The sequence below is a fragment of the Artemia sp. Qi Xiang Cuo genome, chromosome 3, assembly GCF_049724085.1.
Source record: "Artemia sp. Qi Xiang Cuo chromosome 3, ASM4972408v1, whole genome shotgun sequence".
Lineage (NCBI taxonomy): Eukaryota > Metazoa > Arthropoda > Branchiopoda > Anostraca > Artemiidae > Artemia > Artemia sp. Qi Xiang Cuo.
The window spans coordinates 12,976,025-13,000,355 of record NC_142796.1 but is presented as its reverse complement, the minus strand read 5'-3'; the positions used below and the strand labels follow the sequence as shown (position 1 = coordinate 13,000,355).

General features: G+C 36.3%; 1 protein-coding gene across 5 annotated transcripts in view; it reads left to right on the top strand.

Moving 5' to 3' along the window:
* Positions 1 to 24,331, top strand: part of Cap-D2 (CAP-D2 condensin subunit) — a 215,665-nt gene that overhangs the window by 176,242 nt on the left and 15,092 nt on the right. For all 5 annotated transcript variants that reach the window (XM_089108481.1, XM_089108484.1, XM_089108483.1 and 2 more), the window contains exons 17-19: positions 6,090 to 6,243; positions 14,749 to 14,826; positions 19,762 to 19,878. In XM_089108481.1, the coding sequence (XP_088964607.1) occupies positions 6,090 to 6,243; positions 14,749 to 14,826; positions 19,762 to 19,878 (349 nt within the window). The remainder of the gene's footprint in view (positions 1 to 6,089; positions 6,244 to 14,748; positions 14,827 to 19,761; positions 19,879 to 24,331) is intronic.

Here is a 24,331-nt window from a genome sequence, read left to right as displayed (position 1 = left end):
AAGAAACAGTTGTTAGTTCGCTAGCTTGATTACAACTCTGAATTTGATTCTTGGATAGCTGGTGCAGACGCAAACAGCAGCAGCAATGTCAATTCCGATAGGTTTCTATGTGACATTTATGTCCGATGTTTCCGATCCCCTCTGAGATGATTTGAATGAAACAAGTGATTGTTGGATTAAATTCTCACCCGCCATTAAATTTGAGGGTCCTCTTAGTCCTCTAAAAATATACGGAATTTATATATATATATATATATATATATATATATATATATATATATATATATATATATATATATATATATATATATATATATATATATATATATATATATATATATATATATATATATATATATATATATATATATATATATATATATATATATATATATTCTACAATTCTCCTACAGGTGGAGTAATATCGCTGAGCGTGTTTGCTCAAAAAGTAAGGAAATTCAACCTTTGTTAAAATTGAATCCTCATTTTTAATTGAAAGCTAATCTTACCGTTGATGCTGAGCTATAACTTGCAAAAAACAATTTATTCTTAGTTACCCATCTATCATGCGCTCGCGTATTGGCAAGGAGAGGAAAAAGAAGCTTCAAGGTTTCGAGGTTTTATCTGGCACCAATCAAAGATTTACCACTAGTGTTCCTGCAGGACGAGTATCAAAAAGGACATCCATGACTTCGAGTGACGTGACGCTTCGAGGCTTTATCTGGCACTAATCAAAGATTTGTCACTAATGTTCCTGCAGGACGAGTATCAAAAAGGACATCCATGACTTCGAGTGACGTGACGTTTCGAGGCTTTATCTGGCACTAATCAAAGATTTGTCATTAATGTTCCTGCGGGACGAGTATCAAAAAAGAACATCCGTGACTTCGAGTGACATGATGTTTCTAGGCTTTATCTGGCACCAATCAAAGATTTATCACTAATGTTCCTGCAGGACGAGTATCCAAAAAGGACATCCGTGACTGCTATTAGAGTCTGATATTAAACCACAACCGCTTGAAAACTAGGAATGTCGACCAAGAAACCAGAAGAAAGATCCTTCAGTCATAAAGAATGGCATAACCCCTTGGGGACCTGTGGCTCTTCAATTGGCTCTGAGAATATGATAAGCTGTACCATGGCGAAGCCGTTGTGTATGTTTATGTTCATGAAGTTATGTTCATGAAGCTATGGATACCATGTTAATGTTATGTTCTTTTTAATGAAATTATGGATGTTCATGAAGTTGTGTCAGTCAGTATCTAGCTATTGAAGAGTGAACTCCTATAATCGGATTACTTTTTCAAGTTAAAAGGATTAAATTTGATATTGTTTTGGACTTTGCCATTGCGTACTTTTATGCAAGTGTAGACTTGTACGTGCGGATTATAGCATTCATTATGGCTGTCACTCAAGCAAAATTTGATGAAGGAATGAAACGGCTTCAGGCGTTGCTGGATAAAATATTAGCAGAGCAGAGAAGTTTTTCTGTCTCAATAATTACCCTTCAAGATGAAGTTAGGCAAATATCAGCTGCAAATGCGAATCTACGAGAGGAATCTAAAAAGCTTCGAAATGATCTAGAGCAAGAAAAATTGCGGAATAACGATTTGGAGAGTAAGCTTCTGGACATTGAAGTGAGAGAAAGAAAGTTGAATTTGATTGTTCATGGTCTGCCTGCTGAAAAGCATATCCAATCAGTGACTAGCAACGTAAAGTCTCTTTTTTCTGACAAATTGCAAGTTACCGAGGACATTTCTCTTACCAAGTGTTATCGCCTTGAGAGAAATATCAGTCCAGACATCACTAGTAGGAAAACTAGTGTTCGACCGACCCCTGTTTTTATATCGCTAGACACAGATCATAGCATTCAGGCGATTCTCAGTGAGGTGAATAAGTTGAAGGGTAGTGGAATTCGCATTTGCACTGATCTCCCACCAAAGCTAAATTTCCTACGGAATAATCTATTATCCAAGGGAAAGGACATGCGTGATTCGGGTTTGGTTCATCTTACGCGTATTAAACAAAAAGGGAGCAAATGATGGTTCTAGTGTAAGGAGTCTTCGTTTTAATAGTGGGTTAAGATTTACTTGCTGCTTTGATTAATAATGATATTCATGTGAAGAGATTATTTTGGCTACACTATGAAATGTTTTTCTGTTCAACAGATCTATTATTTTTATTTCTTGTGAGGTGTTTTGTCCCTCTGTAGACTTATTATAAGTTTATTATCTGTCTTTTTTGTGTGTTTCTATTATTTTTATTTCTTGTGAGGTTTTTTGTCACTCTTTATCTTATTATAAGTTTATTTTCAGTCTTTTTCGTGTGTTTCTATTTATATTAAGTAATTGAGTACAATAATTTTTTTGTATCCGCATTTCATGTTGAAGTGGATAGGTTCAGTTTCTTTATCTTGTTTCTATTTATTTTCAAGCAGTTTCTTTTTTTTCATCATTATTTTCGAGTATTCGCTGGTTCAGTTGTTTTTGCTACGTTAAGACTCAGACGGTGTGCATTTTGCGTAAGTTTCTGCTAGTCCTGATCATAATTCTGATTATTTACATTGGATGATAATTGCATTTGGGATAGACTGAGAGACCTAGAGTCTAACCCTTTTGACTTTTCCATTTTCCAGAGCCATGATAAATTTTCTGGAAATGAGATAAATGATGGTGGGCTAATTAATTTTCCAAAATGTAGATATAAATTACCTTCCGAGGTTTCTGATCTTCCCAGTACCGGGGTTGTGAGATGAGGATTTTTAAATTGTAGAGGTTTTTTTAGTTCACAGGATGATCTTGTCGATGTAGTTCATAAGCTATCTTGTCATGTCGTTGGATTCTGTGAGACTTTTCTCATAGACACGGCTCCTCATATTGCTTTTACTGGATATCAATTTACTTTCAAAAACCGACTGACAAGGCGCCTAGGTGGTTTGGCAGTATTAGTTAAAGATGGTATCTCTTTTCGACGCCTTGTAAATATAGAAGGTTCTCATGAGGAAATGCTTTTTGAAGTAATGGTAACTGAAATTAGTCTTGGAAAAAAAGATATAGTTTTTTGCGTAGTATACCGACCTCCTTCTCTAATCAAGTCTTTCCTATCTAAACTCCATGATTTTTTGCATCAACCTCATTTTCAAAATAATGATGTTATCCTCTCCGGAGATTTCAATATTGACCTTCTAGAAGCTTCAAATGAAGCTTCTGTTGATTTATTGTCTTCTTGCTTTTCTGCATATCTGCTTCCTACTTGCCTAATACCTATAAAAATTTCGGCTAGTTCTGCTTCTCTCTTTGATAATATTTTTACATCTTTACAAATTAAAGCAAATTTTGCTGTTTTAACTGATATATCGGATCATTTCCTGCTGGTTTCAGATTTAGCTTTTACTTATAAAATGCCGCAGGTAAGTAGGGAACGTCAAGTACGGTTAATAAATAAAATAACATTAAAGCACCTGAATGAAAGCCTCGGTCTATTGGATTGGCAGGATGTAATATCCACGGAGGATACAGATGTGGCAACTGATACTTTCCTAAGAAATTTCAATTGCTGCCTTGATTCTAGTTGCCCATTTGTTACGAAGAAAATTTGCAGAGAAAAATTTCCTATAAGGCCGTGGATAACGTCTGGAGTTTCGATATCAGTTAATAAAAAAAAAACAGTTATTTAAAAAGCAGTTAAAGAATCCAACTGATAATAATATTAAAATTTTTTAAATCTTCAAAAATAAATTAACCGCACTGATACGATTGTCGAAACATAGGTATTATAAAGAGTCTTTCGAAGAAGCTCAAAATTCTCCTCGCAAAACGTGGTCTTTAATTAATTCTATTATTAAAAAAAAAAGGAATTCTAAGTTGCATGATGTTATTAGTTTAGAAGATGGATCGACGACTAACAAATTGGAGAAAGTGGCTGATGTTTTGAATCCTTATTTCGCTAGTATAGGAGAGAAAATTGTTTCATCAGTAATGAACCAGTTTGATTCATGAAGTAATAAACATTTTTCTTCATACCTTCCATCTCCTCAAAGTAATTCAATTTTTCTTGCGCCTATTTCTCGGTCAGAAATAACAAAAATAGTGTGTGATCTAAATCCAGGTAATTCAGTGGGAATTGACGGGTCTAGTTCTATAATTGTTAAAGAAATATTGTCTGCAGTAATTTTGCCATTACATCATATAATTAATCTTTCATTTAAGACTGGAGTTTTCCCGTCTGCTTTTAAAGAAGCAAGGATAATTCCACTTCAAAAAGGTGAATCTCCTGAAAACCCATCAAACTACCGTCCTATTTCTATTTTGTCAGCATTTTCTATAATATTTGAGAAGGCAATTTATAAGAGGATCTATGATTTTCTTAAATCGTTTAATTTTTTCACAAATTCCCAGTTTGGTTTTAAGTCTGGACACAATACTGAGCACGCTATCATTGCTCTCATCCAATATATTCATGAATGCTTAGATAGAGGTGAAATTCCAGCAACAATATACTTGGATTTTAAAAAAGCATTCGATACAATATCCCATTGTATTCTTTTTCGTAAATTGAATGATTGTGGTGTACGCGGACCGGCGTTGGATCTAGTTAAATCTTATCTTGATAAGAGAAAGCAACGAATAGATGGAGGTAATTTTCTCTCTTCGCCTGTTCCTCAGTCCTCCATGGTTGGGGTGCCTCAGGGCTCTGTCCTAGGTCCTCTGCTTTTTCTAGTTTATATAAATGATTTTCACCGCGCTTGGGCAATCCCATGTCTCAGCACACATTTTGCTGAGGATACGGCAGTTTCAATTTCTGAGAGGAATGACGAGGAGTTGGAGGCAAAACTTGATACTGCATTTTCTAGTGTTCTTGAATGGTGTTCCGCAAATTTTATTGCTTTGAATTTGTCAAAAACTAATTTCATAATTTACGGCAGGAAGTCAAATATATACCCTCGTATTACCCGAGTTACTTCTTCAAAGTATCTATTATAAATATCTCGTGTGAATGTGATAAAGTACCTTGGACTGATGATTGATGAAAGATTATCTTTTAAAACACCCATTCAAAATATACGCTTAAAGATTTCAAGGTATGTTGGTTTAATGCGGAGGTTGAAGCATTATTTTCCCTACTCTGCTTTACGAAGCATTTATTTTGCTCTGATTCAATCTAATATTAATTATTGTTCTCTAGTATATTTATCTACATTTAAAAGTCATATTAAACCAATACAGATTTTACAAAATAAAGCAGTAAGAATCCTCAAACTTTTTATTTCATCGCCTATTTCACTTCCAAATAAGTCTTCTACAGCATCTTTATATACTTATTTAGATATACTTCCAGTTTCTCAACAATTTACTTTCGGAGCAATTATTTTCAAATTTAATTATGACATTAAGAAATTACCGTCATATTACCTCAATCAAAATTTGTTCTCCCAATCACATGATTCACATCGTTATAACACGCGACAAAAAAAGAGTATCTACATTGACAAGTATAGTACTGAGAGATCTAAATTCACCCCGTTCGTGTCAATAGCCCGGTGCTGGGATGCTCACAAGGATTTTATTGATAAATTTTCTTCTATCCATTTAATAAAAAGGGATCTTAAATTTCATTTAGTTCAGGATTATTTTTAATTAAGTGTCTTTTTAATATGATTAAGTTATTTGTTTGGATTTTTGTTCTATGTGAATGTGGGCCTCTCGGCTATCTTTTAGTATGAATTTATATTTAATAATATTGATCTCTCTTTTTTTTATATATATATTTATATTTATATTTGGATCCTGGGCTAGCTGCTACTTTCATATTATTTTTGTATTATTGTATCTTTGCCGTCGTAATTATCTTTGTATTGTAGCGTAACATTTTTTATTGTATCTTTGTCTAGGCCTAGTTTTTCGAGCTTGTCTCCCCATGGGCCTATGTCAATTATATACATGTATATGTTAATAATAAAATGATTGATTGAACTTGTGAAGTTCATGAGGTTATGGTCTATATATAGGCTATATGGTTATATAGGCTATATAATTGGCATCAAAAGAATGCGAATTTTCTAATATTGTATGTTTGGTGGTATCTTTCAGATTCTCGTGGAAGAACTTGAAAAAAGAATGGAAGAAGTTCGAGAAAAGGGCATAGATGAAGTAGGTGTAGCTACAAAAGCTGCACAGAGCCAAAAAGCTGCACAGGCACAACAGAAAGCAACTACTGGAAAAAAGAAGCCGGCGAAGGCTAGAGGTACATTCGATTTCTGTTTTTTTCATATCTTCTATTTTAATCGGCTACAAAAAAAAACTCGATTCCTATTATTGGATCAAATTCACTGCTGTGGGAATTAATTAAGTGTGTCCTCTAATTAAAGCTATTGGCCCTCCTGAAGCTTATTGAACATGTATGTCAGGACAATAGTTTACTAGGCATTAATGACCCCGGTTCACTGCGGTATATTTGTATCCCCTTTTCCACATCAACCAAAAACACATTTAGTAATAGAGTTTGTATAATTTGCTCTATGAAAAATATTTTTTATCCTGGACAATTTGACCTCTTTCAGCAATTATTTCTGCATTATGCACCCCTTTTTGTATTTTTTTTTTTTTTTGCAGTTCTACATTCTTCATTTATTTCCTTAATTATCATTTATGTCGTGTTATATAAATGATAAAATGATTTAACGTTTATGTCATAAAAAGGATCCTCCAAAGCCCTTGGTACTGCATAGGGCGTCGAACAGACGTTTCGGTTTCTGGTTGTTTTTTTACAAATAAGTAGTGAGCTTGTCGCTCACCTTCGCGGTAGTGGCTGAAGTTATGAAACACCTTTGGTCCTTAGTTTTATAGATTATGGGCAAGCATTCGATTCTGTTGATAGAACAGCTTTAGCGGAGGTCTTATCCTTTTATGGTAGACAAGACAAATATATTAAAGTGATTAGTGATATGTACGAGAATAACACTGCTGTGGTTAAGGTAGGAAATGAGGTTGTGTTCTATCCCCATTTATATAGATCATTTTGATCGACTTCGTCTTATGGAGCGCATGAAAGGCAAGGGGAGACCACGTAATCAAATGGGGAGGAAAATTTCTCCTGGACTTAGATTATATTGATGATTTAAGCTTCCTAGATGAAAGTGTGACAAATATGAATGAGCTTTTGGAGGTTTTGCGAGTTCAGGGTGCTAGAATAGGTGTGAAAATTAATGTTAAGAAGACTAAGTCGCTAAGGCTAGGAATAAGCGAAGATGAAAAGGCGACATTGGGTAACGAAAATATTGATCAGGTGAACAGCTTCACTTACCTTGGTAGTATTAATAGTAAAGACGCTGGGAGCAGTGGAGATGTTAAAAATAGAATAGCCACGGCTCAGGGTGTTTTATCACAGTTAAAAAAAAAGCTTGGAAGAATAGGAAGATAAGTCTGCAAACCAAGATTAGAATGTTGGAGACGGTGATCAAATGTTGTTTAGAAACATGGGTCGTCCGAAAATTGGATGAAGGTTTGGTATATGTTTTTCGGAGAAACTGTCTACGGATTGTTTTGGGTACCGATCTGATTGACCATATTTCAAACAGTAGGCTGTACGAAAAGTGTGGTTCAACCCCATTTTCTAGGTCTATAATGAAAGAAAGAATGAGATGGATAGGACACGTTCTGCGGAAGAAAGATAAAAGATTACCGAAGATGGTGATGTTCGGCCAACCGTCTAGGGCTAAACGGAAAGTAGGTCGTCCGCGGTTGGGGTGGGAGGATGTAATAAAGACAGATTTAAAGAAAATGGAATTTTCCTGAAAGGGTGTAAAGAGGGAGGCTTTGAATAGATTGGAATGGAGGAGGAGCGTCTATAGCTGTGTTGGACTCAGGCGGCTTGGTGCTGTGGTGAGTTTTTAGTTAGTTTAGTTAGTTCGATATTTATACACTTACTGTTAAAAGTAGCCTTGTTAGGGGCCCTTTCCGCCCTCCTCATGTACGGAATAACGTAAGATATCTACCATACTTAGTTTTAACATTTTGAGCTTTGTGTTTTATTTGTTATAAAATCGGCAAAAAATAGGCAAATCACCATAATAACCAAAATTACTGAAAACAACTAATGAAAAGTAAGTTGTTGGCTTAATATATATTGATAGTTTTTCCTGAAAGTCTTAAGAAGTTTGTATTTCTTGACGTTATAAAAAAACATTTGAATGGATTTTGTTTCTAGTATGGCACAAATGACGTTCTGATTTTATTAGGCTACTTTGTACATATTTAGCTATAATAATAATAATTTATTTTTGACCCACTATACAAAAAATGAAGTGGAGTAACACAAGAAAAGAGGAAAAAAAATAAACAAAAAAAACACAAAGATACATTTAACAACAACACAATAAATAAATATTACACTCAATGCGCTGTTGCTACCCGGATAAGTGGGTGGTTAAAACCCAAAGTAGCATAAATGTTTTTTTGAAGACGGCTACTTTGTCTGACAAAACAATTTACAATATCCGGAGCGCCAAAAATCCGCATCATCTTTCTATTACTGTATCTGCGAGGTAGATACAATAAAACTTGCAATATCTAAAATACATAATTCTAATATTGCTAATATACCCTGGCCGAAACAGGATGTGAAGGCCAGCTGGGAACAAAACTGCATGGTCATAAAATCTCGAGGACAATTTAGCCAATGCTTTTCTGTTATATCTTCCCCTGTTGGGGACAATTTTGGCGTACCCCAGTTTCAGCTTCTCTTTAATATCACTCAATGCCCGGAACGAAATAAGGTAAGCGATTTGCAAATATTGATCCCAAGCCATCGGAAAGATTCAACACTTTTTACAGAAAATACGCCGCAATCAAGCGGCGTTGCTGAAGATTTTGAATTAAACACTAAATATTCGCATTTATCAGTGTTGAGGCTTAATCCGATTTCCCCATACAGCCGCGATACTAGTAGCACAGACTTCATTAATGTAAACTTTGACCTGCTAACAAGCAGAAGATCATCCGCATATGCAATATAGGAGACGTTTGACAACCCTGAAGAGTAAGAAAGTGGTATAACATTTAGAACATTCAATAAACAAGATTTAAAAATTCGAGGTGAAAGCACATCACCCTGACGGATCCCAGATCTAACTAGGATTTTTCCATAGGCCGGGGACCCCTGCCTCAACTGGATAAATGAACTCTGGTACCAGAACCAAAGTACACAAATATTTGAACTATTCACACCCAAACGTGCCAGAGAAAACCATGCCTGAGAGTGACAAAGTGTATCGAAAGCTTTAGATAGGTCTAACGCATAAAAGTGAACTTCCGTTTTTAAACGATGTGCTTCTTTTATCACCTTTGCAAGTATACGGTGAGCATGCTGGCATCCTATACGCGACTTAAAACTGAACTGATTTGCGTCATAATCCACCTTATCTTGAATAAATGGGAGCAATACATATTCAAACAGTTTGCTTAAATTACACGCTACAGTGATAGGGCGGTAGGATCCACAATTAAGCGGATCCTTCCTTCGCTTCAGAACAGAGGTAACAATACCACACAGGAAAGAATCAGGCACTAGTGAGCTACTAACACACATCTGAAAAAGTAGTTGCAGATGGCTAATCAACTCGGGAGAATCGATTCTTAAATGTTCAACACAAATTCCATCCAAATCAACAGACTTAGATTTTAGTTTTTTAATGCTTTTCACAACAGACTCAGCACTAATAGGGATAATATCTTTCTGGCGTAGTCTACGCGGAATAACTGAATCAAGTAATCTACAAAACTTGGAATGGACTGCATAATTTACTGTACTGAAAATTGTCGAGTAATGACTAACCCATGAATCACCAGGAATTAAACCGAACGAAACAGTCGGGTTTAGCTTACTAGAATTCAACACTTCACTCCATTGCCGAGGACTTTTCGGAAATTCCTTACCCTTATATCGGACGCTCCGCAAGTAAGATTTGAATTCAGATTTGTTTTTTTTTTAAATATTAAATAAATGACCCGAGGTGGGGCGGCCACACGCATTCCATATCCGAAGCCACATTTTTGCCCGATTTTTCACAATTTTTAACTGAGGGTCCTCTTTCCATAAAGAACTTCTAGTTTTCGAACGAATACGCGAAACAGGGACAGCTATGGTCTCGGCTTGTTTAAGGCAGGCAACAATCTGAGAATAGTAAGAATTAAGTTGTGATCGAGCATTAGGCGAGAGGACACTGGTAGAAAGTAAATGGTAAGGAACTGTCACAGATGAGAGCAGAGTTGCCAAAGTACAGATATATAATGTCCAGTTAGCTTTATTCCATTCACGCTTATTATACTATTTCATGCACCGTTCAGAAGATTCACACTGATTCGGGCCAGAAGAATGCGAAACAGAGACGGTAAAAGATAGGGGAAGGTGATCATAATCTCTTTCTTCATTATGAACCTCGACACTCGAGCATATCATACCAGCCGAGCAAACACAGTGGTCTATATTAGACACACATCCACTATTATGAATATATGAAAAATCTGCACTCTTGGCTACTATCTGATATCCATCTGGCAAAGACTGAAGCACAAGATCAGACCGAGTTGACTCTCTATTTATGTTACAATTTAGGTCTCCCACTATGATCCACTTAAAGCTATGTCTTTCAATATTCCGAAGGAAATTCTTCATAGATGACACAACTTTTGTGAATTTATTAAGTGACAAAACTGTTTTTTTATCATGAGGTAGGTAAGTATTGATAATCACTAGATCTGCAATTGGAAGGGCAATAAAATTATCGTAAGAGTGTTTGCACTGGGGAGAGAAGCACGAAAGTCTATTATTCACAAGACATGCAAGCCCCCCGGAAGGTCTGCCCCTTGTACGTCTGGCACTGGTTGTATAAACTACATGTTCGTCACTTCTGTTTAGTAAGCTGACACTTACAGCCGGCAAAAGATGTTCCTGTAGCAACACGATGTCAAAATCGTTCATTTTCTGATTTATTGAATAATCTTTGTCTTTGGTGACATTTTGTTTGAAGGAACACATAGAAAACGTTACTGTTCCAGGCATTTTTTGTTCGAAGCTTGCTTAGCTATGGGATTGTGGATTAAGCGACACTTCAGACTGAATGCAACATGGCCTTCTCCACATAGCGCGCACTACAGTTCAACGAAGCACGGTATAACTTTTGTTGATAAATGCATACCGCTGGAGCAGGAACAGCGGAGAGGGCTGGTGCAATTGACCTTGACGTGATCAGGCGATTGACAATTATAACAACAACGGAGAGGACTGAGGCACTCAAATAGTCAGAAAGTCTCATATTCTACTTTAAGTCCGAGACGAAGTGCATTTGTAAGTCCTACAGCATCGTAGAAGAATATCTTAACAGTCAAGGACTGCCCGATGCGCTTAGCTTCTACAACTCCTTCACGCCCCACGAACAAACTGATGTCATAATCTAGCGGTATGCCTTTAACTATTCCAACGAGTTTTCGCTCTTGAAGTTTTGCATCGCACTTCAGAACATTAGGTACCGCATCACAAAAGTCCTTTGCAGCAGCTCGGCCAATCTGCACTAAAAGTTTATTGCCCGACGGCTTGATAGAATGAATGACTTGGTGTCCATTGATTTGGTCAATGGCATCGCGACGTTTCACAGGATTGTTAAGCTCGGGAGAAATTCCAGAGATTACTACAGTAGTAGTGGATGTGTTTTACATTTGGCTTAAACGAGGCACTGGGCAAGGAGGGAAAATTCAGATCATAAGATGTCACTTTTTCGTTTATCTGCTTAAGGGCTCGGTCTAGGGAGCTAATCTTACTGACTAACCTGGAGTAAGCTACAGTGGGGATAATCGGGACTTCAGTAGGTGAGAGAAAATGACAAAAATTGGCAGCAGGGTATTATCAGATTCACATTGACGCAACAAGTCCAAAATATCTTTCAAATTTCTCTGCGAAGCTAGGTCACCCTGCCGCTTTGGAACAGATTTATTCAGATCTGCTATTCCCCAAAACTCGCTTTGGCGTCTTTAATGACTTTATCATCAAAAAATTCCAGTGCATGATTAATTATCGTCACATCATCGATTCCTTCGCGAAAATTTGATTGGAGAAAATTCAGAACAGGCGAATATGCATATTCCACTAACATCTTGCTCACGTTACAGCAATAATAACTGCAATGCCAATTCAAGGTCAAAAAGAGTCCATAGATATAGTTAGGTCAATATCCAAAGAATTAATCCTTATGCGCAATGCGAAAGTATAATCTTTCCTGGAAAAAAACTTCACCGCCCGAGTGCTGAATGATATTTTTCTGGTGGTTTCAATGCGAGAGAAGTAAGTGAAGTGTTGGAGGCTGTCTACCTTGTCCCCGCAATTTAAGGGGCAAGCCCAGCGGGTACCACGGCTCTTGCTAACAACCCTCCACCCCTCTTCTGATTAATTTTCTTTCCCCAACTCAATCTCAGCGTAATTGCCTACGAATATCGCATGTCTAGTTTGATCTTAAATTTGAACTTTTATAATTTTGAAGGTCACTGAATTAATTAAGTTCTTGTTAGTGAAGTAATAAGTCTAAAAACAGGTGCTTACACTCTAAAGACTGACAATGAAAATGTACTGTCCCAAGGGAATTTGATATAGCCAGCAAAACGATAATCTGATTGTGTAAATAAATCCAAACTGGAAGTCCACAGGGGAAAATCACAGCTTTAGCAGGGTTATATCCGAAAAAAATTGGTGTTAGCACAACGAAGTCTGAATCAATGCTGACTATATTTTGAAGTAATGTTAATTTCAATTAATTTCGATAATTCTATTCTAAATTGTAATAGCTCATTGTTATAGTTTAGTTTAGTGTATTTACTTTTTAGTTATGCAATTTATTTTGTAAAGGTTAACTATGACATCATAATCCATGAAAAAGGATCATAGATTCTGTAGAACCCAAAGCAAATTATGATCATTTTTGATAATTTTATTATTAATTATTTGTTTATTAATAAATATAATAATTAAAATCATTAATTATATAAGTAAAATAAATATAAATAAATAATTATTAATTAGTTTTCCTATAATAAGTGTTTTTATTGTTTCTGATTTTTATGGTGTTTCCCCGACTTTCCCAAAAAAATAAAATGATGTTCTTTGAAATTTCCCCGAGATATCATTTCCTACCCCTTAGTCCCTAAGCTCCTGGAGCCGCTTTTTAAATCCAGGCCCATTAATAGCCCGGATCCCTTTTTTATTGAAGAGTTATCGTATCCGATCTTAGCAGTGATTAGTTTCATTAAATTCTTTATCCACGGTGCGAAGTGTGCAAATATCCTCATTCAATTGCTTACTTTTCTTTTGGTTTTCTGGCTTTATGACATTCATTCTCATTTTCTGTTTTCCAACATGTTTTTGAGAGCCCAATTTTCTATTGAAGAAATTTGTGGAGCCCTCGGAAAGACCGGGGATAAAGACAGCACTGCCTATGATAGTGTAGGACAAAATTACCGTATTAGAAATATTTCAGGAGTAGGATGAATTTGTGAAAATAGCAAAAATAATTTTGTATAAATTATAAGAATGATGGCAGAAAATCCTAGCAATTCGGGATCTTTATGTCTAAACTGGGTTTCGTTTTTATTTGACCAAACCACCTTAAGCCTTGCAATAGTGTCGATTCCCAAAAATAAGGGGGGGGGGGATTGTCACTTTTCAATTAAATTAATTTTTTCGTAAACTATATTGGCTTGCCGTTACAAGGAATAATAAAAAAAAGAAAACGAGAATGGAGTTTAATAACTTTTTCGCATGCTAACCAATGGTCCGCGTATTGCAGGTACCGATCACCTGATTCTCTGCCTTCGGTCGGGAGTGCAATGTGTGGCTGGGGGCTAATCATCCGACATTTCTCGTGTTTTCCTTCAAGATATCTCCAGGATCCCATATGGAGCTGGGTCGACTCTTGGCTGAGCTTACAGTGTCAAATCGCTGACCCCCACGCCACAAGAAATATCCAGAACTCGAACCCCGTCCATACGGACAATTATTTTTCCTGTAATCAGTGCTTTCACTTTCTATGAACATGTTTTATAAGGCCACCGAAAATACTGGACGAAAGAAAGCGTATTTTTTGAAGGACAGCCGCCTTTCTTCTTCAGTGCAATAAGAGAAAGTTAGAAGGAAACATGTCGACATTGTCTTAAGCGAAAATATGAACGAAACAAACCAGATAACAAAACCAGCGCGAAATAAAAAGCAAATAAAAGCCAAAATTGGAAGAATTAAAAAGCTAAAAACTTAACAAAGAAGAGAACCATCAAAAACAACAAACGAATAAGATAAAATTAGCAGAATTAGAATTTTGAAAAGCCAAAAATCCTAATTCTAAAGTCAAACCACTCACCCTATTCATGCGACTATCAAAAATTTCGATTGAGGTGGTTGTCCTCTCGAAATATTCGTTTTGTTTCGTCCAAAATTTTCGTTGACCTTCTAAAACCTCATTCTTGTTTTTGTTTTCTTTGGTTTTTTATCCTTTGTTTCAATGAAAATACCTCAAAAATATCTTTTAACATAATATATATTTTTTTACATAAATTTTGTTTTTAACAAAATACTTGTAATAATATTTATAATATATAATTGTGCACAGTTAAGTACATTATATCAGTAGTGTGCTATGAAAAAAATGGGTTTTATTTGTTTACAAGTGATTTAAAATTGGAGTGTTTCAATTTATATAAACATTTTTTTCAGCTCGTCGTAAAGCTGTAACAGAATCTGAAGGGTCTTCGTCAGATGATGATCTTCATCCTGCTCATAGAAACCATCCTGGTAAATATCAATTATATTTAAATATCTTCACTGTCAACAAGCAAAAGTGGGGTTAACATTGTACATAGTAAAAGAGAATATTTCTGATGAACATATTAATTATTGAATATAATTTAATTGAATATTTAAGTATTTCTTTTCTATATTTGTTTAATAGATATTTTTAATTAAATTCAAGAAATGTTTGAACACCTTCGATTGACCCCTTCGATCCAGTTCCTTTTGAACAGAAATCCTCAAACAATTCGGAACGTTATTGAGCAAAATTGTTGACGGTTTTGAGCGGTACATTCAAAAAAACTTTTTAGAAAAAAAAACTTATTTGTTTTTTCATTTAAAAAATAACTTCGAACGACTTTATTTTTTTAGTTTTGCATTCTAGTTTTACGCTTTTTCATATTTTGGTCCCTTTTGAAATATCCCTCCCAATTAAAGAAGATTCCACGGATTGTTAGTGAAGCAACAATTAAGGTGATTGTGGGCATTATAATCGTCGCTTCTTTTCCAATCCGTCAACAATTCTATTTATTTACTGCATTTTATTTTGAGACTATTAGTGCTAATTTTTTTCTGGTCCCATTTGACTTTTTTTTATTTTAAATGCAGTGTATAATTGAGAGGATTGGATTTTCGAAATATATTAGGTTCTTTTGCTTTTCAAAATTTGACCCTGTTTTTAATGCTATGTTTATTTTGCTTTTAGAATTTGGAATTTCACTTAAATGAAAACGCCGTCTATTTATAAATCAAAATTGTTTCTACTCTATGGCATCCGTATATGTGGCATAAAAAACTATTTTTGAAAGATTAAATATTCTCAGAGTGGAGCCTGAGGTGCAAAACATAGGCTCAAAGTCTATTTATTCGACTTATGTCTCTGTCCTGTTTTTTTCGACATTTTTTTTTCTCAATAGTTTCTAGGAGATCGGTGCTCTTGAACTCACCCTATCGTCTGAAAGACGTTAGAAATTCTTGAATGGATAGACTTCAAGATCTATAATACCTCCCTCCCCTCCTCCGAATGCCAAAATGTATGTATTCCTGAGTTACCTCTATATAACGGATGACTATTTTTATATATTTGTTTTTACTCAAAATATTATAGTTGTTTGCAATTCTATTACTCCCTGATAGATTTATTCCTCCCTGATACAGTCTTTCCCATTGTTGTTCCGTTTGACCATTGGGACCGTGACCTATTTTGACATGCCTCTCCTAAAGTGACTAAGGTCACACTCATTATAGATAATTAAGCAAACAAACAAGGTTTTTAGCATTAAATAATATATGCTAAAGCTATTTGATCAAGTCAGCTTTTTAGTGTTCGCTAGTTTGGCGAACGCATAAAAAAATAGCCTACATATTAGAGGGTCCACAAAAGGGATCCCCCAAAACTGGGAAAACAACCCCAGTGTGGTCGCTGGAGCGATTCACGGGGACGATGATTGCCAGAGGTGCCTTATAGCGATTGCAAATAGTGTATTACAGATAAATTGGAAATAGAGAATCGGGAGGATTTAAGTTAACCGCTGACGAAAAGAGAGTCGAGGATTACTCAATTATTAGCAGCACACCAGCTTCATCTTTCTTGATGAGATTACTTCGAAAGTACTTTTCGAAGTAATATCATTCGACGATATTTTGATTTATTGATATGTCGATCTATGGATATTTTTACTTTCCATATTTAGTATATCGACATCGATATTTGGACCCGTTTTTACTCCGAACCGCCTTTTGTTTTGTCAAGATTCAGTAACATAAATTATAATTAATGAGCTTTTTACAAACTTCTAATAATGCAAAATCAATAAAGATCTAATCATTGGCGCCCATAGGTTGAATTTTAGTGGGGGGGGGGCTTACCTGGTCTAATCGGAACTTCCAGCGTTGCATATAGACACCGGCGCCTCGCCGGTACATTGCATCGAACGCCGCCAACGAGAGGACCGGTCGACCGCTGCTGAAGTGTCGTAACGCCGCAGCCGGCGGAGGTGGCGGCGTTCCGTTGATTTGAATTAATTTGAGCCAATTCTTTATTGCGTCAATCGCAATGTTGGAGCTTTTCTTTTCTCCTGTGGTTAAAGATTTTGGTTTTCCTGCTTAGAAATCAAGTGAGGTTTTCAAAATTAAACAAAAAAGTGCACATGCAAATAGTTTGCAGGAATTCCTTGTGCTTCCAGGATGAGTTTTTATTCAGCACTAGTTTTTGTAGCACATCCATTGAATAGACAATTGTCTTTCGAACAGACGCCAGATTGAATTCCAGGTAAGGACTTGAGATTTAAGGACCTCTCTATTTCCAGACACCTTGGTATAGCAAAGAATCAATATTCTTGAGTCCTTGCCACTGGCAGGTGTTTATAAATACTGAGGTTTTGATTTCGTGACATAGCAGTGTTACTTGAAATAGGAGGTTCTGAAAATTCTAAGTTCCTAACCGTTAAATTCTGAATTCAACATCGGGGACGAGTGTTGTGTTTCCTTATTTGTCATAAAACCACTGGAGGTGTAATAACTAGGAGCAGACTAAGAGGTTTCTTATTACAGGAGGGGGACCTATTTCAGACATGGGTAGAAGGGAAGGGGAATTAAACTACAGATGCAGGTCTCCCTAATCACCATCTCAATAGATATATCTATTATACCCAGGGGCGAATCTCCAGCATTTTTATTGGGGGGGGGAAGAGGGGTCCATATCCGGATAGTCAAAGGGCATGGGGTGTATAATAATTGTTTTCTTCACATTATTGGGGGGGCAATTGCCCCCCCCCTTGCGACCCCCAAACGACGCCCCTGATTATACCACCTGGAAAATTAATTTTTATCTACTAAATCTGTCAAAATTTTATTAATAAGTATTTCATCTGTTTGAATATTTCACCCATATACAATAGTAACTATTTTAAATACACAGACGGTTAATAGTAGAGGCCTAATTGTAATTGCAAATTTTTAGCTTCAGCCTAATCTTGGAAAATAGGCTACTGTTCAATCTTGAACAAAGGATCTTAAAATTCAAGTATGTCTATCATGGACAGATTCAATCACTGACATGCGTTGTGAAAAACAGCCTATACTTAAATAGGCTTGGCTATAAGATTGTAGTCAGCCAATCCCAACTATTTGCATCAGGTCCAAGATTAAGAACCTTCTGTCCTTGTTTAGGAAAGATACATTTTAGTCAAAAACACACACGTTCCAAGTAATGGGGGTTTTTATCCTAAATTCTATTTCATGAAGTAGATATGATCTGGCTGTTCTAGCCACTTTCACACATTACCCCTCCCATCACTTATAGTCATCACACTAACCTCTGCAGTAGGTTCTACCTTCTCCCTAATGGCCCCTTATAGATTACTTTTACAGAGTTCTCAACTGCAACCCAAATCATAACTAAGCTTACATTTATTTTCACTATCTTACCTAAGAGAACTGTCTGAGTTGTCATAAACAGTCACTGTCTGAACCTTTTCAGTTTCATTTTTGCCCTCAGTTCTGTCTTGTCACCAAATCTCTTCATCGTCTGCTTCTTTGTTTTTCTTGCTTTTGGTGCTTTAATTTTTTCTTTTCCACTTCTTCTTTGCCTTCCTTGTAGCAAGGTTAACTTCCACCTTGGCTTTCACTGATGTATCAGTGAGCACTTTTGCTCTGCCCTCCTTTCTTCCTTGAAGCGTTTTGTTTTCTTGTTGGTGCTGGGATGTGGTTGTACTTGTTCAGGTATGACTATCCCATTTCCGAATGACTGTAAAATCACAGGGCTTACTGAAAGCACTGGGTGAGAGGATGGCAGTGCAGCTAGGGGCGATGGGACTGGACTTAGAACCTCTGATGAGCTTGGCAATTTGCCACCAGCTTCATGGGTTGAAAAACTTTTGGTTGGTCTGTATTTAAGAGCTCAGATCTGTATTATCAAACCAATGCGGATTCAAAGGGTATATACCTTCCAAATCCCTTCTGGATATTTGATGGTATGAAAGCTAAGGGGAAAGATTTTTCTACCAAGCCTGCTGTGACGTAAGTGGTGACAGTTCTTCTCGATGGTGACGGTCGCTCGATGAAACAAAAATACTACCAATTTGTATAATTAATTCTGTTAAAAATACATTGCTGTTAGACATTTCAACTATTATGCAAGGGTTCTGAAATGCCACAGCCATTTCGTTTCTACCAGATTTCTACTTCTCTGGAAGAATAACGAAGAAGATCAGCGTTTAGCCAGCGACTCGCGTAGTTTCTAACTCATGAATTGGCCCAAACCTGATATAAATTAAAGCTAGGATTTGAGAAAGACTGATCAAAACATAAATGTTTGCGGTCAACAATGATCAAGCCACCGCCGCTGCTGTTATTTTTTGCCCCCGCCACCGCTGACCTTCCCTTATCGGTGCGGTGCCGGGGTCTATTTGTATATTAGAAATCTCAACAAAAATATAAAATATAAGGCAGCATCATTCAGCCGGGGGTGGGGGGCTGGTGTCCCCCCCCTCCCCTTATGGGTGCCCATGGATTTAACACAGAAATCCGAACCAAAACGTGGGTTTATTCTTAATGATTTTAATACAGAATCCAAAAGGAGCCAACTTTTGACTTGAAAGCAGTGAAAAAAAAGCAACTGGAAAAATCAGCTAGCTTTTGTTTATAGCCTAGGGTCAAAAAGGCCCGCAGAATTTAGAAATATCCCAAAAATAAAATCCTAACTCTCTCTGATACCATTATTGGTCTAGATGGGTATTTAAGTCATGGGTACTTGACTACTGATGTCATTCTTATCGATTATTCGTTAAAAAAACACCATTCAAAATAATGTCAAAAACAAAAGGAAAGTTAAAAAAAAACATGGATCAAAAATCAGCAAGAAAAAACTAAAAAACATGCGGCACAAAAACAATTTAAGAAGTTTTCCTTTGAAGGTGAAGTTTTCTTTTATTTTAGATAACCGCAAAGTAATTCAGAGAGCAGCTCGGCCAACTCGAGCTCGTGGACGTATAACGTTTAGTGAAGATGAAAGCGAGGACGATTTTAAGACAAAAAAAGAAGTTAAGGAAAATGGTAAATAAGCATCACGTGACTATGAATAATTTCTTTTACTGGTTTGCATGACATTTTTGTTAGATGTTGAATATAATGACTATTTGTTTCTAACATGCTAAAATACGTTTGAGGTGTCCTTTAACCTTAATAGTTTATTTTAATTTTACTGGCTTATTTGTTTACTTATTTTCGCCAGCCAATCACTGCTGTTTATCTCTGAAAAAAAAATTATCCTTTTAAAAACTAAATTAACCAAGGATTGGTGGCACGTCTAAACAAACAAGAAAATACAGTAGAAATCGTCCGCCTTCTTAAAACAGAATCAACCAATTTTGGACTAAACAGACAAAGAAATACAGTTGCCGGAGGAAAAGTTATAGAGTTAGAATTTCTAGGACTACCCTAAGCGAGTATTTGGCATAGTGGATCTGTAATCTTTTGTCTTAGATATCGGGATTAGATTCTTTGTGTCGTCAAATTCTAGATGGGGGGGGGGGGGGTTCAGTGGTATGACTGTAAGGAGTCTAGGGAGGTTACGGTTAGACAAATTTCCAAGTAAGAATCTGAATTTCAGATGCCAGGTGAGGTGGGAAATGCCAGTTCGCGGTGCAAAACTAGTTAAGCAAGAAATTTCTTGAGTGACAAATATTTTTTTGTAATATGACTGGTTCTTAGGTAAGACATAGTAATGCAGTATAGTTATAAAGAAAACTCTTATCTGTGGTAGAGCAATGTAAAGATAATATGCAACAGGATGGTATTGTGAAGTCACAATTCAGAAATTTTTTTTTTGTGATTTAGTGTCACTCTTCCTTTCTAAATTTTTATAACTCTAGTAAATTGGTATGTTCTGGCAAAAAAAGTTAAGTAAAAATTTGGTAAATAGTGCCGATTTACTATTTTTCTTTTTATTTATTAAAAGTACTTGTCGTTTACAAGTATTTGCTGATTAGTTCAAATACGTGATTGCAGTTCAAACACGTGATTGCAGTTCAAACACGTGTTTCAATTGTTGAATAACTTCCTAGTTTTGGAACCAATTAACAACCATAAAACAGAAAGTGAAAAGTGAACTGAATACAAAACGCTAAACGACAAATCAAAAATCAGTTCCAGGAAAATAAGTACAGTTTGTGAATTCTTTACTTTTTAACTAAGCTTATTATGGACTAAGCTTATAAGCTTATAACTATGCTTATTTACTGCTGTTCAATATATTTTGTAATTAGATAGATCATAAACTATTTAAGTAATTTTGGTACTTCGGGGCTAATGGTTGTGTGCTGTCGATCTAGCTGGGGGATTCAATTCATCCATTCTTTACTGCTCAAGCTATTCGAAAAGTTACTTTTTCAAATTTTATTTTTCAGAGTCAGCAAAATTTTCAAATTACATGGTAGTATTATATATATGATAAGTATTGTAAATATGGTAAACACATGGTAAGAATATGTGTTAGTTTTTTTTACTATTGTTTGCTAGTTTCCCCCCTTCCCCGCCCCCGCCCTTTTTGTGTGATTTGTACAAAGGTAACAAAATGTGTATAAATAAATTTTTCGAAATCAATTGTAATTTGAAGTTGAATAATAGGCCTAACCTGTGACAAATCCATATCTATGAGTGGAGCTACGTAATTGTCCCCCTTCTCCTCCCCCGCAATTTTTGTCTGACTCATAAAAAGGTTACAAAATGTCTATAAATAAATTTTTCGAAATCTATTGTCGTTTGAAGTTGAATCAGGAATGGTTACGATTAATCTTGGGTAGCTTATTTGGTGCGTTCTCTCTCTTTTTTTTTTCTTTTACTGCTAGCGGGGTGCTGGAACATCGTAGACAGCTGTTTAAAGGGGCATTAAAAAAAATTCAATTTTTGAAAAAACGGATCTTCGTATATATTTAAGTGATTCCACATGTCTAGCTGCATCAGGAAGATAGACGGCATAATAGTAAAATATTGTACTGGCACGTTAACAAATTGAGAGGGAGTAGTCAATCTGGATTTGGCCCAGTTAAAGATAGGAATGGGGTCGCAATTAGTGATAAGAAAAAAACTAAAGAGAGATGGGCCAAACATTTTGAGTATTTGCTTAACCTAACATTTTAGAACATTTAGAGTTGCAGGAAAAGCTATAGAGGAAAATGAAAAAGTTTGTGATACCTTAGATGTGAAGGAAGATTTGTTTTGTGAGGAAGAATTAACGACAGTACTGAAGATTATGAATATGATTTTTGAAAAGGGGGAAGTACCTAACGATTTTAGGAAAACCTTAATTAAGCCACTTTATAAGAAAGGTGATAAAAGTGAGTGTGGTAAGTATCGAGGGATTAGTCTGATCTCTGTAGGTAGTAAATCACTTAGTAATATGAAGGTGTTTAGACTGAGAGATGCCCTAGGCCAAGGTTTAAGAGAAGAAAAATTATGTTTCAGAAAAGGTAGAGGATGTGTTGACTAAACTTTCACTCTTAGGCTATTAATTGAGAAGTGCCTGAGTTTTCAAACACCTTTGGTCCTCAGTTTTATAGATTATGAGCAAGCGTTCGATTGTGTTGATAGGAGAGCCTTAGTAAATGATTTATCCTTGTACGGTATACCATACAAATACATTAAAGGGATTAGGGCTGTGTACGAGAATAACACTGTTGTGGTTGAGGTAGGAAATGAGGTTAACAGTTTTGTATTAAATGAGGAGTTAAGCAGGGTTGTGTTTTATCCCCCTTTTCATGGATTATTTTGATGGAATTTGTCTTAAGGATCAAAGGAAAGGCAATGGGAGATCACGGAAGCAAATGGGGAGGAAAAACTCCCCTGGACTTAGATTATGCTCATGATTTAAGCATCCTAGATGAAAGTGTGAGCAAAATGAATGAAGTTTTAGAGGTTTTACGAGTTTAAGGTGCTACAATAGGTTTGAAAATTAATGTTAGGAAGACTAAGTCACGAAGGCTAGGAATAAGTGAAGATAAAAAGGTGACGTTGGGTAATGAAAAGATTGATCTGGTGGGCAGCTTCACTTACCTTGGTAGTATAATTAGTAAAGATGGTGGGAGCAGTGAAGATGTTAAATATAGAATAGCCAAGGCTCAGGGTGTTTTTCACAGTTAAAAAAAGTCTGGAAGAATAGGAAGATAAGTCTGCAAACCAAGATTAGAATATTAGAAGCTACAGTGAGGACAGTGGTCAAATATGGCTCTGAAGCATGGACGCTCCGAAAAGCGGATGAAGATTTGCTAGATGTTTTCCAGAGAAATTGCTTAAGGATTGTTCTGGGTACCCGGCTGACTGACCGCATTTCAAACAATAGGCTATACGAAAAATGTGGTTCAATATCGCTCTCTAGGGCTATAATGAAAGAAATGTTGAGGTGGCTAAGGCGCAATAGGCTTTACGAAAAATGTGGTTCAATATCGCTCTCTAGGGCTATAATGAAAGAAAGGTTGAGGTGGCTAGGGTACGTTGTGCGGATGAAGGAGGACAGATTGCCGAAGAATGTTCTTTTCGGCCAACCATCTAGGGCTAAAGGGAAAGCAGGTTGTCCCCGTCTGGGGTGGGAAGACGTCATAAAGAAAAATTTAAAGGAAATGGGAACTTCGTGGGCGGGTGTAAAAAGGGAGGCTTTGAATAGATTGGGGTGGAGGAGGAGCGTGCGTAGCTGTGCTGGCTTCAGGCGGCTTGGTGCTGCGGTGAGTTGTTAGTAGTAGTAGTAGTAGATTCCACATGTGGTGATGCCACATTTAAGTGATTCTGCTGCCGGAGTCCCGGGGGTCTGTTCTTTACTAGATTAAAAAAAAACTGAAAGTAGGAACAATATTGAAACTTGAAACGAACAGGAATCATTCCGTATATGTGGGCGGCTACCCCTCTTCGAAATGTCGCTCTTTACGCCAGATTTTTTTACTTATAAAAAAGGTTCTGTAGTCTAATTAAACGGACCATGTTTCAACAGTCGTTGTTTTGGATTTGGGTCTAAAAGCTAAAGTTCAGCGTAAAGAGCGAGGTATTGATGAATATATACGGAATCATTTCTGCTCGTTTTAAGTTTTAAAATTGCACGTTAATTTCAGTTGAAAAACTTTTTTTTATCTAATATCTGATTGTTTTTCAAATAATGCCGGGAAATTCGGCTCCCCTCCATAGAAAATTCATTCCCCCCTACAGGAATTCCTCCGCGGACAGTTCCTCCCACATAAAATACTGCCAACCGGAAAAATTCCCGGACAATTCCATCCTTGCTGAACATTCCACCCGCAAAATTTCTTGCGGACGATTCCACCTGAAAAATTCTTCTCTGCATACTATCATCTGAAAAATGCTTTAATTTTGGATCGTTTTTCAAACCATGCCGGAAATCTTTCTACTTTATGGAATATTTTTCCTGGAAATTTTACAAGCGGGGGAGCGAGTATTGTAAGATCTAGTGAGGGGCAGTTGAAAATTAGCCTCTCAAAAAAAAAATGGCTCAATTAGAGATTGT